Source organism: Thamnophis elegans, chromosome 4, assembly GCF_009769535.1.
Source record: "Thamnophis elegans isolate rThaEle1 chromosome 4, rThaEle1.pri, whole genome shotgun sequence".
Lineage (NCBI taxonomy): Eukaryota > Metazoa > Chordata > Lepidosauria > Squamata > Colubridae > Thamnophis > Thamnophis elegans.
In genome coordinates this window covers 121891146-121906944 of record NC_045544.1, presented here as the reverse complement: position 1 = coordinate 121906944, position 15799 = coordinate 121891146, and the positions used below count along the sequence as shown (strand labels likewise).

General features: G+C 43.8%; 1 protein-coding gene across 1 annotated transcript in view; it reads left to right on the top strand.

Annotated features, from left to right (window-relative positions):
• The first annotated feature begins 12073 nt into the window (after nt 1-12073).
• SSC4D (scavenger receptor cysteine rich family member with 4 domains) overlaps nt 12074-15799 on the top strand; it is a 29272-nt gene continuing 25546 nt past the window's right edge. Inside the window, exon 1 of the mRNA XM_032216691.1 lies at nt 12074-12232. Coding sequence (XP_032072582.1) covers nt 12111-12232 — 122 coding nt within the window. The 5' untranslated portion in view covers nt 12074-12110. The remainder of the gene's footprint in view (nt 12233-15799) is intronic.

Here is a 15799-nt window from a genome sequence, read left to right as displayed (position 1 = left end):
TATTTCCTAGGATATTTCATTTTTCTGGGAGAGGGCTGGGTGATAACTTCCCACAATAGTATTAGCCCTTTACCCATCTCTCCACAGGGCACCTGGGAAGAAGCAATGCTCAACCAAACCTGGACTTGAAACACAGCCTAAAGAGTTGCCCCTGCATGGCCCCATGGGAGTCTGACAACCAATCAGAATACAAGATCAAGATCTAAGGCCAGAGAGGGCATAAAACGAGGGACTTTCAGCATCTCTGCCCCTTTTTCTTCTTCACCCAACCATCTTTCAAAGCAGCCTCCATGTTTCCAGTGTTTTTCCCCACACTTGGAACTGAACCCAGAAGGACATTTCTTCCAACACCTGTCCAATCAACCTTCCCCTTTCAGACCTCTTTGTTATGTTTGCTATGTTAACTATAAAAGGGGATGTAAGCTAAAGGTAGGGATTCCCTCTTTGAATGAGGAATCCCTTTTGTCTAACTATTCTGCTAAATTGTAATAAAATGATCATCCTGTCTCTGTTTGTCTCGTCTCATTGGAAAATATGCACACCAGGGGTGGGTTTCAACCAGTTCGCGGCGGTCCCCGCAAACCGGTTGGTCGGCGAACCCGGAAGTAAGTAACTTCCGGGAACGGCGAAGGGCCCGCCCGTCCGCCCGCGCTCCTTACCCGATTTTGACGAGTTCTGCGCTTCCACGCATGCGCAGGATGCATACAGCGCCTGCGCGATCCTCCAGGAGCAGCTGGAGCATCGCACAGATGCTAGTACGCATGCGTGCACTGCGCGCGTGCACGAGGACGCCGCCCGCCCCGTTCCAACCGAACCGGTTGGAACGGGGCGAGAAACCCATCCCTGATGCACACCGAGGCACAAGCCTGAAAAAGCCATATTTGGCCATCAAACAAAACTTAACTTTTAATCATATAAACATTATGGCATAGAGATCTGTACTGAATTAATACAACTTGAAACTTTGCAATATGAGTAATCTTCAACTTACGACCACAATTGAGCCCAAAATTCAGGAGACAAATACTGTGGGGGCAAGACACCCCTAACACCCCTCGAATGGGGGGGGGGTGTTCTGTTAAGATGCAGCCTGTTATGCCTTTAAATGGCTTCTACTATACTGCCGTAAAATGGCTTCTACTGTATAGCACAGTGGAGTTGCCATAGTAACAGCTTCACAGTACTCCACAAGGAGGCTCCCTCTGGTAAGGGGGAAAATCCAACATTAGAAATTATGTTTGGTCCGGACATTTTCCCACTATAAATAAATACCCAGGCAATGCTGGGTTATTGGCTACTAAATAAATAAAAGTCACATTGTACCATTGCAAGACAACCTCCGCCCCTTTTTATCCATGCATGCAGCACCATGAAGCACATACCCGAGGAAAATGGCCTTCACCGTTTGCCTTTGCTTTCCTCCTTCTGTGGACCCCACTGGTAGTAGATAGTCAGGGCAAACAGTGCCCGCTTGATGGAGCAATGATTTCCTTTGATGCAAAGCGATTTCTCTTCCTGAAACTCCTTCACATATCCTTTTTCATTTTTAATGTGGCTAATAGAGGAGCATCACAAACTGCACGTAGACTAAACTTGGCAGGGAAAAATGCCACAAGGACCGGTGTCTGTGTGTGTGTAGAGAAAGGCTGACCTTATTAACAAACTAGTAGTGTATTTTGGCTTTCTTCAATGTCACGTAACTGGCAGCTATTCCAAGACCAAGAGGGAATATTGAGGATTTCATCAGCAGGGGGAAAAAGAAAGTAACATTTAGGCAGGAATTTATCATCTCCCCATTCTGGTTAAGAAAAGCCACTTGGCTGAGCCAGGAGCCACAGGAAGTATTTCTTGAGAGATAGAGCTTTGATTTAGGATTTCTCTCTCTTCTTAACTTTTTTCACCCGGCTGTTGATGAAAGAAATGTCCTTCTGGGTTCAGCTCCAAGTGGGGGAAAAGACACTGGAGACATGGAGGCTGCTTGGAAAGATGGTTTATTGTTGGACAGGGCCACATGGCTTGAGCCCTGAACAGAAAAGGAGATCACATGCTTCAATGTTGGTGGAGAAGAAGAGAAGGGCTGAGGGAGGGGCTTGCTAGGCTTTTTATAACCTGTTCAGTCCCACCTCTCTGTTTCCTGTTCCTGTGTAAGAAATGTATTCTGATTGGTTGTCAGACTCCCATGGGGCATGCAGGGGCTACTCTCTAGGCTGTGTTTTGAATCCAGGTTTGGATGAGTTCTCAGATGCCATGTGGCCAGTTGAGTAAAGGGCCAATATTATCATGCTTTCCTGTAGCTGGAAAGCTGCTGGTGAAGTCTTTATTATGTAAAGTGGACTAGCTCGGCAGTGTTAATGGTCCATTAACAGTGGGGATGGGCAGGAAGCTACAGGCAACTATTCTGTCTTTCAAAACATGTCTCTTTCTCCTCACATCCAGAGAAATATTCTGCTTTTTCAATATTTCCTAGGATATTTCATTTTTCTGGGAGAAGGTTGGATGATAACTTCCCACACTGTAAAACTGGGACAGAGCATAAAGTGGAATGGCTAGAATAGCCTAATTCTACACGAATCCGGTTTACAGGATGACATTGAGACAGCCACTGCTAGAGATAATTATTTTACAATAACAAGGAAAGCAAGAACATGGCTGCTAGAAAAGTTCTGACCCCTTAATAATAGGTGTACTGTATGAATGAAGCATGTTTAGATGGGAGGTATTGGCTACTGCCTGACTCCTTTATAGGGAGATATTTGGGGGGGAGGGGTTGTTCCTAGATTTTTTTCTCTCTCCACTAGGTAGGTTTCTTCTGCCTTCAATTGAGGTGCCAACAGTGTGATGGCCATGTGTCCCAAAACTGCATTGAGTGAAAGATCTTCTAAAGTAGCAGTTGGGTTGGCAACAGTGGTGAAATTCATTTTTTTTTTACTACTGGTTCTGTGGCCGTGGTTTGGTGGGTGTGGCAGGGGCAAAATCTCCATTCTCACCTGTTGGAAGAACTCTCCTTCTGGGTTCAGTTCCAAGTTTGTGTGTGTGTGGGGGGGGGGGAAGACACTGGAAACATGGACGCTGCTTGGAAAGATGGTTTAATGGTGGACAGGATCACATGGCTTGAGCTCCTGAAGAGAAAAGGGGGATCACATGCTTCAAGGTGTTGGGTGAAGAAGAAAAAGAGGCAGAGATGCTGAAAGTCCCTGGTTTTATGCCCTCTCTGGCCTTTGATCTTGACCTTGTATTCTGATTGGTTGTCAGAGTCCCATGGGGCCATGCAGGGACAACTCTCTAGTCTAGGTTGTGTTTTGAGTCCAGGTTTGGTTGAGCATTGCTTCTTCCCAGGTGCCCTGTGGTGAGATGGGTAAAGGGCTAATATTATCATGCCTTAATCCCATCACCCTGGAGCTGAAGGGGGATCTTTGTTATGTAGAATAGACTGGCCCAGGCCTTTTAATGACCCCAATGACAAAGGTGGGGGCTATTAAGAGTGAGTCTGTTTCCTGCCTAAAAACATGTTTCTCTATTTCTTATCCAGGGAAATATAGTATTCTGCCTTTTCAATATTTCCTAGGATATTTCATTCATCTAGGAGAGGGGTGGGTGCTAACTTCCTACAAGTGGCAGTTGGGTTGGCAACAGTGGTAAAATTCATTTTTTTTTACTAACGGTTCTGTGGCCGTGGCTTGGTGGGCATGGCAGGGGACTGATACTACAAAATCCCCATTCCTTCCCGACTCCTTGGGGAAGGATATTGCAAAATCTCCATTCCCACCCCACCCTGGGGCCACCTAGAGGAGGTATTTGCCGGTTCTCTGAATACTCAAAATTTCTGCTACCGGGTCTTCAGAGCCTGTCAGAAACTGCTGAATTTCATCCCTGGTTGGCACCCTTTTTTCTGCATAGGAAATGAAGGCCATGTTACTGCTGCCATTTTGTCCTCCTCCTCCACTTCATGGCTTAGTGTTAGGTAGAGGACTTCTTCTGACCACCCTGAAGTGGTTGGTGAATCCAGAATAACCACTGAGGAGGCAGCAGACTGGATAAATATATTTCTTTTGATTTGATTTATTTATTTGGCTTGTATGCCGCCCTATTCCCGGAAGACTCAGGGCGGCTAACAATAAAAAGGGGAGGGGGTACAAAAATAAAAATAGAAAACAGCAATTTAAAATTCAACAACAGTCGTAACCTCGAATGGGGCTGGATAATTCAACAGCCCCAGGCCTGCCGGAACAGCCAAGTCTTAATTGTTTTGTGGAAGGCCGGAAGGATAGTAAGGGTCCGGATCTCAATGGGGAGAGCCACAGAGAAGGCCCTCCCCTGGGGGGGTCACCAGCCGACATTGGCCAGCAGATGGAATTCGGAGGAGGCCTAGTTTGTGGGATCTAATAGGTCTTTGGGAGGTGACTGGCAGGAGGCAGTCTCTCAAGTAACCAGGTCCGATACCATGTAGGGCTTTGGGGGATTATAGACTGGATGATTTCAGATGACAGACCAGATGTGATGCATAGGTCATGGATTGCCAACCACTGCTTTAAAGAGTTCTAAGCATGGTCTTTCAGCTGATTTTAGTACAATTGGTGCCAATTACAGCAAACTGCCTGTTAATCCAAAGAATGGAGACCTTTGAACTGTGGTGCTGGAGAAGACTCCTGCGAATTCCTTGCCCTGCAAGGTGATCAAACCGGTCAGTCCTAGAGGAGTTCAACCCTGACTGCTCTTTAGAAGGCCAGATCCTGAAGGTGAAACTCAAGTACTTTGGCCACCTAATGAGAAGGAAGGACTCACTGGAGAAGAGCCTAATGCTGGGAAAGATTGAGGCCAAAAGAAGAAAGGAATGGCAGAGAATGAGGTGGCTGGATGGAGTCACTGAAGGGTGAGCTTAAATGGACTCCGGGGGATGGTAGAGGGCAGGAAGGCCTGGAGGAACGTTGTCCATGGGGTCACAATGGGTCAGACAAGACTTCGCAGCTAACAACAACCTGTGCTGTAGGCCCTGCACTGGTTCCAAATTGGTTTTCAGGTGCAATTTAATGTCCCATGCGATTTGGTGCTTTCCCAGCCAGCTTCCAACAATCAAAGGCAGGGAAGCCAGATTTGCTTAACAACTGTATGATTCAGTTAGCAACTATAGCAAAAATGGTCATAAAATTGGGTGCAACCCAGGTGTGGGTTCCGGCAGGGACTACTGCCAGTTCTCTCGTTGGTGCCTCCTGTGCGCATTTGATGTGCGCAATACATATGCGCACTACCATATAAATTACTCTGCGCATGTGTAGAAGCAAAAAACAAGATGGTGGCCCCTACAGCACCACTAGGAGAACCGGTTTAGGGGCATGGCAGGCCTGGGTCACTGCTGGTTCCAGCGACCCAGGCCGCCAAACCACTACTGGTTCAACCGAACTGGTCTGATCCAGTAGGAACCCACTACTGGTGCAACCCCCTTAATAACCAAAACAGAAATGTAGCTGTATGTTAAGGTTGGAGTATGTATTATACTATTTAATCAACAGTTACATAGTAAAGAAAAAGGTTACAGAAAATGTTTAAATCCTATTTGCCACTATTGCAATGTTTAAAATCCTTGTCAGCTCCAAATTTCATAGTCTCTCTCTATTTTACCCATCATAGAGGCAAGCAGGCTAAGTGAAACAAAATAAACCCCCAAATGAAAATGGGAGAACTCTCTCTCTCTCTCTCTCTCGCTCCCTCTTCCTCCCTCCCTCCCTCCCTCTCTCTTTTTTTTACTAGCATGAGATTGGTATGCAAGAAATTCCAGCCAAGTTGGTTGTAGCCAAATAATCATTAATAACTTCCTCCCAATTTAGATTTTCTTCCTGTTTAAAAATGATGCCTCCGCCCAAAACAGCAGCAGTACCATCAGCAACATATTTTTCTCCAAAGAATTTCTAATCTGGTATTCACTTTCTATCAATAGCTTTGAGAAAACACCTCTTGCATTTCTTTTGCCCTCTCTAGAAATTTGACCCATTCATCAGAGAATTATGTACCTTCAGAAATGTCTCGGCTGAAATATTTCCCAATCGCTGCCTCTTTGCTTATGGTTATGGTCTTTTTTTTAAAAAAACAAACTAAATGAAGATGTCTTCCTGCATAAAGAGAACGATTGCCATACAATTTAATTTTAAGCCTTAATTACCTGCTTTACCAGCTCCAAAAATATCTATACATTTAATACAAGGTTACTGCAGTGACAGACTGGAACCAAGCGATTAATAGATGAGACTTTTTCCTCCATGCTTCTTCAGAATTTGCAAGGAAAGAAAAAGGACAAAGAAAAAGGGGTTGGTTTTCTTGGCATACAGATTGCCCTTCAATTTTTAAAGAATATATTTTTATGAGTTGCTTTTCCCCCCACTTTTCCTTCAATCTTCATAGATTTTGGGATGTAACCCTGATTTTGTTTCGACAGTGGAAAACAGAATAGCAAACAGGTAGGTGATCTTTACAACTCCTTTTTCTTTCGATATTTGCAACATTTGTGGAAATGCCACCTTATATAAGTTAAGAAAGTTATGTAAGTTAAGAAAAAATAACCACTCTGCATATTCTAAGTACAACTCTCCATGGCTAGAGTTGGACATTAAAAGGAATAGAACTGATGTGTACTATTTAGCATTGGTATTAATTTTCCATACTTTTGGACTATATTTTACTTTTCTAAAACTATTTTAAAGATGAGAATTGCAAATAAGCAAGTACTGAAAATACACCAGTGACATGTCATCCTAAGAAAATCTTGCTCTCTTGTGAAATAATTTGTCAATGAGGGAGACACTTAACAGGTTAGTCTTAACAAGGTGTATGCCATGATGGAAAATTTATCCTGTACTGCACTTGATCCCAACAAATTCTCACTTTCCAATAGTTTGTTGAATATCCAGTATATTTTGGTGATGTTTATTGGAATTCTTGGAACCAGAAGATTCTCAATTCAATTTCCAAGAATGTTAAATGGCTACATGCTGAATTTTTATACATTTAAAACCATTGAAGGCTTAACCAACTGACTAACTATAGAAAAGTAACAAAAATAGTGAGAATTCTGGAGTCAAACCTTTGCCTATGAGGCAAAACTGAAGGGCTGGATCTATCGGTATGAAACTTGAAGGTGAGATCATCTCTAGATGTTTATGTACACTTGTATTTGATTAGTTGTAACTAGACTAAATTTATTTGTTTAAATTGCTAGGATTCCTCTCTTTCCTGATAGAGGGTTAAATTAGCATTTAACCCCCTGACTGCATTTGAAATGGAACAGAAAGATTGAATGCTTAATTGTGAATTATGCTTAAATGCTTAATTACATTACAGCCAGCATTCTTATCATCCCCATTACCTGCAAACAGTAGAAATGATTGGGTTTGAAATTCTGCTAGATGGGTTTTGTAATCTTTATATGTGGATGTATGCTGTATATATGTGTGTGTACCTATACATATATGTAAACATACACATATACAGACACATCTTCCTTTCAAATTATCTACTCTTGGATTAGTAATTCACCTAAACCCCATAAAGCTTTTAGATGAGTCCCATGATTAAAAATTGCAGAAGGGTTAAAACTCAACCAATAGACCATTCCCCAGAGAATCACACTCTGTCACTTAAACCTAGATTGACTTAATAAGACATAGCTGACTGGGCTTTCACACAACAAACTAAATTATTTATTAGCAGATTACAAAGCACTTAGCAAAATTCACACAACACACTGAGGCAAAACAAAGAAATCATATGATGTGCAATCACAACTTTAGCATCTGCCATGAACCAAAGAGATACATCAAGTTAAAATGCAGTATGAAATCAAGGAATTAAAAATCAGAACAGTCACGTTCATCCAGAAATTCTAGACCAGAGCTATGCCATTTACCTGTTAATTATGTAGCCAAGTTGTATGAAAACAGATACACATGGGTCTGTAATTATTCAGGAGCACAGGGTCCAAGGATAACCTCTATCAGGTGGCATAGCTTAAACTAGAAGTCAGTTTTACTAAGCTATCTGTAAATAACCAAAAACTGTAATTGTGTGATTCACCAGAATGTGGGTCTACAGATTAAATAACAAATTCAATCCAACAAAGAAAATAGAAAGAAATGTTCTTTTCTTATCTCAAGAGAGCTTTTTCAAAAGTCAACTGGACTTTGTTTTAAAATAAAAATAAAAAACAATAACAAAGTCTACTTGCCTTTTGCAAAAGCACCTTTGGGAAAACTGCGACCTGGATGACTGAGAATCTCCATAGATATGAACCATGTTCTTAGATATTCAGGTCCCCATTGATGTATGAATCAATAGCATTTTTATCACCCTATCTTTCACTTGCAAAAGGACCTTTGGAGTGGCCTATTAAATATCAGATGTTAGGCTTACCAGCTAAAGGACATGTCACAGATCAGAAAATATTAAAGGGTGGATAAAGAAAATCTGAGTATTAAATCTCAGTCACAGAGGACAGAAACTTCAGGCCTTCTAAAGATTTCATTCTTATCTTCCCTGAGGTTAGCTATATAGTAATGCAGTTTGAAGCCTTGTTCAGATTTTTAGATTTTTTTTTATCCTTCCTGCTGTAGCACAAAACAGAAAGGCAGAAACGGGAAAAGAGAAGGCATCAGATGCCTGAAATATAATTCAGGTCTGTATATTTTTGGCAGATGCTTCTTCTATTTAATTTGCCTGAGAATTTGGCTAATTCTGTTGAAGTCCAAACATTCTTAGAGTTGCTGGGGTTGAGAAACACTAAGCTACAAAAATTGTAGTTTCTCAATCTTTAGTGGTTTTAGTTATTTTTTAGGAATCTTTAGACAACTATCTCTCAAGTACGGCTTAATTGATCATAACTGGTGCCCCCAAAGGAACAAGACGAGTCAGATCAATGAAAGCAGTGTTGTGTCATTGTGATGCCAATTTTGTCCCTTTTGTACGTGCGTTGTGATGTCACACACAGAGATGCCACAAAGAGGTGGAGCTTCTGTTATCATGCCACTATGCTGCTGTTGTCATTGTTGTGGTTTTCCAGCTTATTTTCAGAGTCTTGGTCTCCATGATCTGTGGGGTCTTTTCCAATTCTATAATGTTGTTATTCTATAAAATATTTGCAACTATTATTGTAGCATCCAATCACCAGGACCAGAGGTTTAGTCTTCTGAGCTTTCATACACTTTCATCCACAGGGAACTTCTCTATACTGGAACGTTTAGCAAAAATAATATCTACCAGAAAGCCTAGAGTTATTATGGCAATCATCAATACACCATTGCAAGAAATGCATGAAAGTAAAATGCAAAATGTACATACAGATAGTCCTTGACATATGACCCCAATTAGGACAAGAATGCTAAGCAAGATGATTGTTAAATGAGTCACACCCAATTTTAGACCTTTTTGCCATGGTGAAGCAAATTGATGAAGATTGTAAGTGAATTGTGTAGTTGTTAAATAAATCTGGCTTCCCTTATTGACTTTGTCCGTCAGAAGCCGGCTGGGAAGGTCACAATAGGACCCTGGGACACTGCCATTATCATAAATGCATGCTGGTCGCCAAGCATCTGAATGTTGATCATGTAATGTAATTGTGGGGATGCCGCGACCATCATTAATATGAGGCCCAGTCGTAAACAGAGGTGGGCTTCAAAAATTTCAGCAACGGGTTCTCTGCCCAGTTGCTGGGTGGGCATGGCAATTGTGGGCGTGGCCTAGTTGGCCTCCTGCACCATGGGGGGGGGGCATTTTCGCCTTCCCCGGGCTCCGGAGGCTTTCCTCAAGCCTCTGGGAGGGTGAAAACTGCCTCCCCTGGGCTCTGGAGGTCCGTTTCTGGCCTTCTGAAACTTCTGGGAGGCCCGTTTCCCCCCCATCCCTGAGCCTCCGCGCGGGCCCTGCACTTACGTCACATCCAAAATGGGCCAAATGGAGATTCCTGGGAGGGGTGGGGTGGGAGGGGCCAGCCAGGAGTGGGATTTGGTGGTTCTCTGAACCGGCCATAATGTTAGCTACGGGTTCTCCCAAACTTAGGCGAACCTGTAGCATCCCACCCCTGGTTATATACATTTTTAGTGCCATTATAAGTTCCAACAACAGTAAACATTTATTAAGTCAAGGATTACCTGTACCTTGAAAGATATGCCTATATACAATATGTACACATTGAACCATTCCAAAATCGCTCCCTTTGAAAACTGTTAAAATATGCATGCAGTCCATTCCCTGGCCATTGCCAAGGTGGAGATGCTCCTTCTCCTGTTGCAATTTTCTGAAAGGGAGGCGGGTGAAGAAAAACCTGAAGCCAAGCCACACACTTCCCCCTAAGCCAGGACAGGTTACCCCCGCTGGCTTGAGGCCGACTCATCTGCCATCACTCAGTCTTTCTCAGTGGCCAGCAGGAGAGGGAAAGGCAGGTAAGGGCCCCGCAGGACAAAAGTCGACATTATTTGCAAAGGAGAGTCCGCCGTGTGAGGGATGAATAGAGCATTCAAACACACACACATTGATGAGGTAGATTGTTTTTCATTCTCAGATGCCATTTGTCTGCCAGTGTGCAGAATTCAAGGATGGAGAAAGGGTGTGTGTGAGAGAGAATGTGTAGGCAGGGAGGGGGCAGATTCCATGCTTTCACACTACCTCAAATAGTCCCTGTTCGGCTGGAGTAATGGAGGTTAAGAAAGTAAGAGGAGGTGGGCAGCTTTAGGGTTAGAGCAGTTCCCCCACCCACAACTTTAGCCATTTAAAGATGTATAGATTTCAACTCCAGAATTCCTCCCCCAGCATGCTGACTAAGGCAGTGGTGAAATTTATTTTTTTTACTACCGGTCTGTCGGCGTGGCTTGATGGGCGTGGTGTGGCTTGGTGGGCATGGCTTGGTAGGCATGGCAGGGGAAGGATACTGCAAAATCTCCATTCCCACCCTACTCTGAGGCCAGCCAGATGTGGCATTTGCCGATTCTCCAACCTACTCAAAATTTCCGCTACCGGTTCTCCGAACTACTCAAAATTTCCACTACCTGTTCTCCAAAACTTATCAGAACCTGCTGGATTTCACCCCTAGACTAAGGGATTCTAGAAGATGAACTTCATGCATCTTAAAAGTAGCCAAGATGGAGAAATGCTGGGTGAGAGCAACCTTCCCAGCAAAAATCTGTAGAGATTCTTAGTCATCCAGGTCATGGTTGTCCCAAAGGTGCTTTTTCAGGAGGCAACTGGACTTCCTTGGAAAGGAAAGTTGGGAATAGCAGGATTTATATTCCTTGCAGACAGCTGGTCATTTGCATCCTTTTAGAGCAGGGGTGTCAAACTCATTGTCACGATAGTGTCACATGACATATAGGAACTGTTTTCCCCTTTGCTAAACTGGGCGTGGGCATAGCCAGTGCAGGACGCATCCTGCCTGCAGGCTGGGAATTTGACAGCCCTGTTTGAAGCCCTTGGATGTTTATCCTTTAACCAGAAGCACCACCCAGGTGACCCTGAGGACACAGATAAACCTCCAAGGGCTTCAAGGACCCTCTAAAAGGATGCAAATGACCAGCTGTCTGCAAGGAATATAAATCCTTCCATTCCCCACTATCCTGTCAGAACTGAAGAAGCTTCTTGGATGAGAAGCGAAATGTCTTCAAAGAAAAAACAAGAAAGCCCATTTGCCTCTTGAAAAAGCACCTTTGGAACAACCTTCCCGGAAGTTTTCTTATGATCCCAGAGATGGCTCCATAACCTTTTTGAACTGAGGAAATTGCAGAGACAGGTTGTTTTTATTGAATAAAATTGGGGGATTGAGTCCCACTCCCCCCACCCCAGTGATGTCACACCACATCACTGCCATAACACCTGTGATTCTCAGAAACTGTCAAAAAAAATGAGGTGGGGGAGGGGAGACACTCCAGGTTGGGGAAGGCTGGTGTATAAGGAAATTAATCTGGGCTAATTTGCATTAAAATACAACCTTCATACATTTCTCTACCATGTCAAGTTTCATGTCTTTTACATGATGAGAGAGTGGTGCCCCGGCACTGTTTTTCCCTCTTCCTGGTGTGGCTTGGCAGACGTCTCTTGGGAGAACATCGAAAATCTTCCACTTAATCCTGCAAGAAGCAGAAATGAACTTTGGACCTTGGCCAGGTTACAGGAAGAAAGATCAAAAGCCAGGACTCCGGGTACCACCTGCCTTACTGAGCCTGCCCACACTGGCTCCATTCTTCTTCCTTTTACTAACAGGTGAGTAATCCCCTCCTTGTCCTCCTCCTCCGTTGCTTCTTATTATGCCATCCATAGTTATGAAATTAGATAGCATACAAATGATGATAAATGGACAAATGCAAGTAGTCCTTGATTTATTACCGTGATTGAGACCAGAATTTCCAGAACATTGCACCCATTTTTGGTCGCCGCTTTATAAAAAGAGATGTTGAGACTCTAGAAAGAATATAGAGAAGAGCAACCAAGATGATTAGGGGACTGGAGGCTAAAACATATGAAGAACGGTTGCAGGAACTGGGTGTGTCTAGTTTAATGAAAAGAAGGACTAGGGGAGACATGATAGCAGTGTTCCAATATCTCAGAATTGTGAGCCGCCCTGAGTCCCCTCAGGGAAAAGGGCGGCATACAAATAAAGTAATCTAATCTAATCTAATCTAATCTCAGGGGTTGCCACAAAGAAGAGGGAGTCAAGCTATTCTCCAAGGCACCTGCGGGCAGAACAAGAAGCAATGGGTGGAAACTGATCAAGGAGAGAAGCAATTTAGAACTAAGGAGAAATTTCCTGACCGTTAGAACAAATAATCAGTGAAGCAGCTTGCCTGCAGAAGCTGTGGATACTCCAACCCTGGAGGCTTTTAAGAAGAGATTGGGCAACCAATTGTCTGAAATGGTATAGGGCCGTGAGGGTGAACCTATGGCATGCGTGCCGAAAGTGGCATGCGGAGCCATGTTGCCCGGCACGCACGGCCTTGCCTGTTTGTCTTCCTGGACGGTCTGCTGTCCTTTGCCCATGGAGCAGTGCCAAAAACTGGGTGCGCATGTGCGCCGGCCAGTTGATTGTCAGGTGTGCACATGCGCTGGAACCCGGAAGTTCGACTTTTCTGGGTGCAATCCCTTTGTGCGTGGCAGTGCTGAAAATCTGTCTGTGCATGCACGCCAGCCAGCTGATCATCGGGCATGCATATGTGCTAGAACCCGGAGGTTTGGTTTTTCTGGAGTGTGGCCCCGACGAGCGTGCCCGCATGCGCAAGGCGTTTTCATGCGACCTCTTTGGCACTCGGTGCCGAAAAGGTTCGCCATCACTGGTATAGGGTTTCCTGCTTGAGCAGTTGATTGGGCTAGAAGACTTCCCAGGTCCCTTCCAACTCTGTTGTTCTGTTCATTGCTAAGCAAGGTAGTTGTTAAATGAATTGTGCCTGATTTTTATCATGGTAAGCAAATCAGTGCAGTTAGGTGAACACTCCAAGGAGTGTATGTACAAAAGTCCTTCCCTTGTCTCCATGTTCTTTAATCCACATCCTTTTTTCCTTCTCTGTCCCGCGTGATAATCATCTTTTTGAATCAAATGGAGATTCTTAGTCATCCAGGTCATGGTTATCCCAAAGGTCCTTTTTTTCAAGAGGCAACTGGACTCTCTTATAACCTTCATTGCATTTAAAATAGGCAGTGGTCAGGCAGAGGTCTGAGGTTATACCATATTCTATTCATAAACTATTCTCCAAAGCACCTGAGGGTAGAACAAGAAGCAATGGGTGGAAACTAATCAAGGAGAGAAGCAATTTAGAACTGAGGAGAAATTTCCTGACAGTTAGAACAATTAATCAGTGGAACGGCTTGCCTCCAGAAGTTGTGAATGCCCAACACTGGAAGTCTTTAAGAAGATGTTGGATAGCCATTTGTCTGAAACGGTATAAGGTTTCCTGTCTAGGCAGGGGGTTGGACTAGAAGACCTCCAAGGTCCCTTCCAACTCTGCTATTATATTGTATTGTATTGTATTTGTAAACAACAGCAGTCCCTTTGTTCTACCTGATCATCCAAAAGAAATCAAATTCAAATTGTTGACCTCCCTCTCATCCCCTTGCTTTTCTCGTTGCTTTCAAGATTAGAAAACAGATTTCCATTTTATAGGAAATTCCCAAATGCAACGTCTAAATTTAGAACTGGGCCAAGTTAGCTAACCGTGCAAATGTGCCTGCAAATCTCAAGCATCTAATCTGTGTTTCAGGATCTTGAATAGGCACAGAATCGTAAACCTAATTCTCTCCCCCAGAGAAGGTAGAACTCAAATGTTTGAGGCTTGGTGATGGAAACTGAGCATTTGATGTATCTGTAGGGCAGATCATGAGGACTTAGAAAGAGGATGACTGTCAGATGATGTGCAGGAGCCTTATCCTCCTACTGCTCTGTAGCTATGATAGACTTTAGTTCCTCAAATTCCAGTCAAAGGTGAATCAAATGCAATTGTATGCCAGTATTTGGTTCTTCTCCATGTAGATGTTATTGCTTCCCATCCACCAAAAAACTCTTTGAAAGACTGGGGGAGAGCAGTCTTTTTCCTGGGTAAAAAATAGAGGAGAAAATGCTGCTCTCATCCTAATAACAAGAAGTTGTATAACTGAGAAAGTAACCTTGAATTAGACCCCATATGCTGTTCTCCAACCATATTCAGTTTTTCTTGAGCTTAGCGCAACCAGAAGACTGTGAGTTCTAGTCTTACCTCAGTCATGAAAGCTGACTGGGTGACTTCGGGCCAGTGACTCTGTCTGAGCCCAACTCAGCTCCCAGAGGTGTTGTGGGCAGAAGAATATTGTTGTGTTGGCTGCCTTGAGATACTTAAAAAAGCAATAAAGGCGGGATTAAAAAATTAACCAAATAAATACACTGGAGGAAAATTTGTTGCTCAGTCTTGACATTGGGCCAGAGGTGATCAATGTTTGCCTAAATTCCCTTTTTGCAGCCCACAGAGCTGCCTCTGACCATCGTTGCAGTAAATGACAGCATAATTTCCTGCCACATTGAGATCAGAAACAACTTGAAAAAGTTAGCATAAGCCCCAAAGTAAGAATATCACAGTTAGAAAGGAGAAAAAAAAACCTAATATATCTTTGGAAAACTTAGCCCAGTGATGGTTAACCTTTTCAGCACCGAGTGCTGAAATTGGAATGCGCGCATGTGCACACAGGCCAGAACACCAGAACCCAGAAGAGAGCACTGGCCAGTGCGCACCTGCATGGTGGCCAGCTGCTCTTCCAGGTTTTGTCACAAGCATGCTCCCAGCCAGCTGCTCTCTTCTGGGTTCTGGAGCATGCATGCACATGAATGCACTGGAGCCCGGAAGAGAGCAGCCTGCTGGTGTGCATGCATGCTAGACCAGCTGGATGGTGCCCATGTGCATGATGGAACCTGGAAGAGAAGCTGGCTGCCCCATGAGTGCCCACAGAGAGGGCTCTGTGTTCCACCTCTGGCCCATGTGCCACAGGTTCCCCATCAAGGACCTAGCCTCACACATTTTCTGGCTTTTAGTCCCCCTCCCCCAATAATAAACCTAGTCCTTGAGCATGAAAAGATTGCCTATCCCAGTACTAAATAACCTCTGAACTCCATCACTGTGTAGTCCATTGGTTTTTTTTTAAAACTTGACAAGATGCAGCAGAATAACAGAGTTGGAAGGCACCTTGGAGGCCTTCTGGTCCAAACCCCTGCTCAAGCAGGAAACCCTACTTGGAGGCCTTCTAGACTTGATGACAATTGTATCTTAGAAATAGGGGGGAGACTATGGGGGTCAAGAAAGTCACGATGGGTTCCACA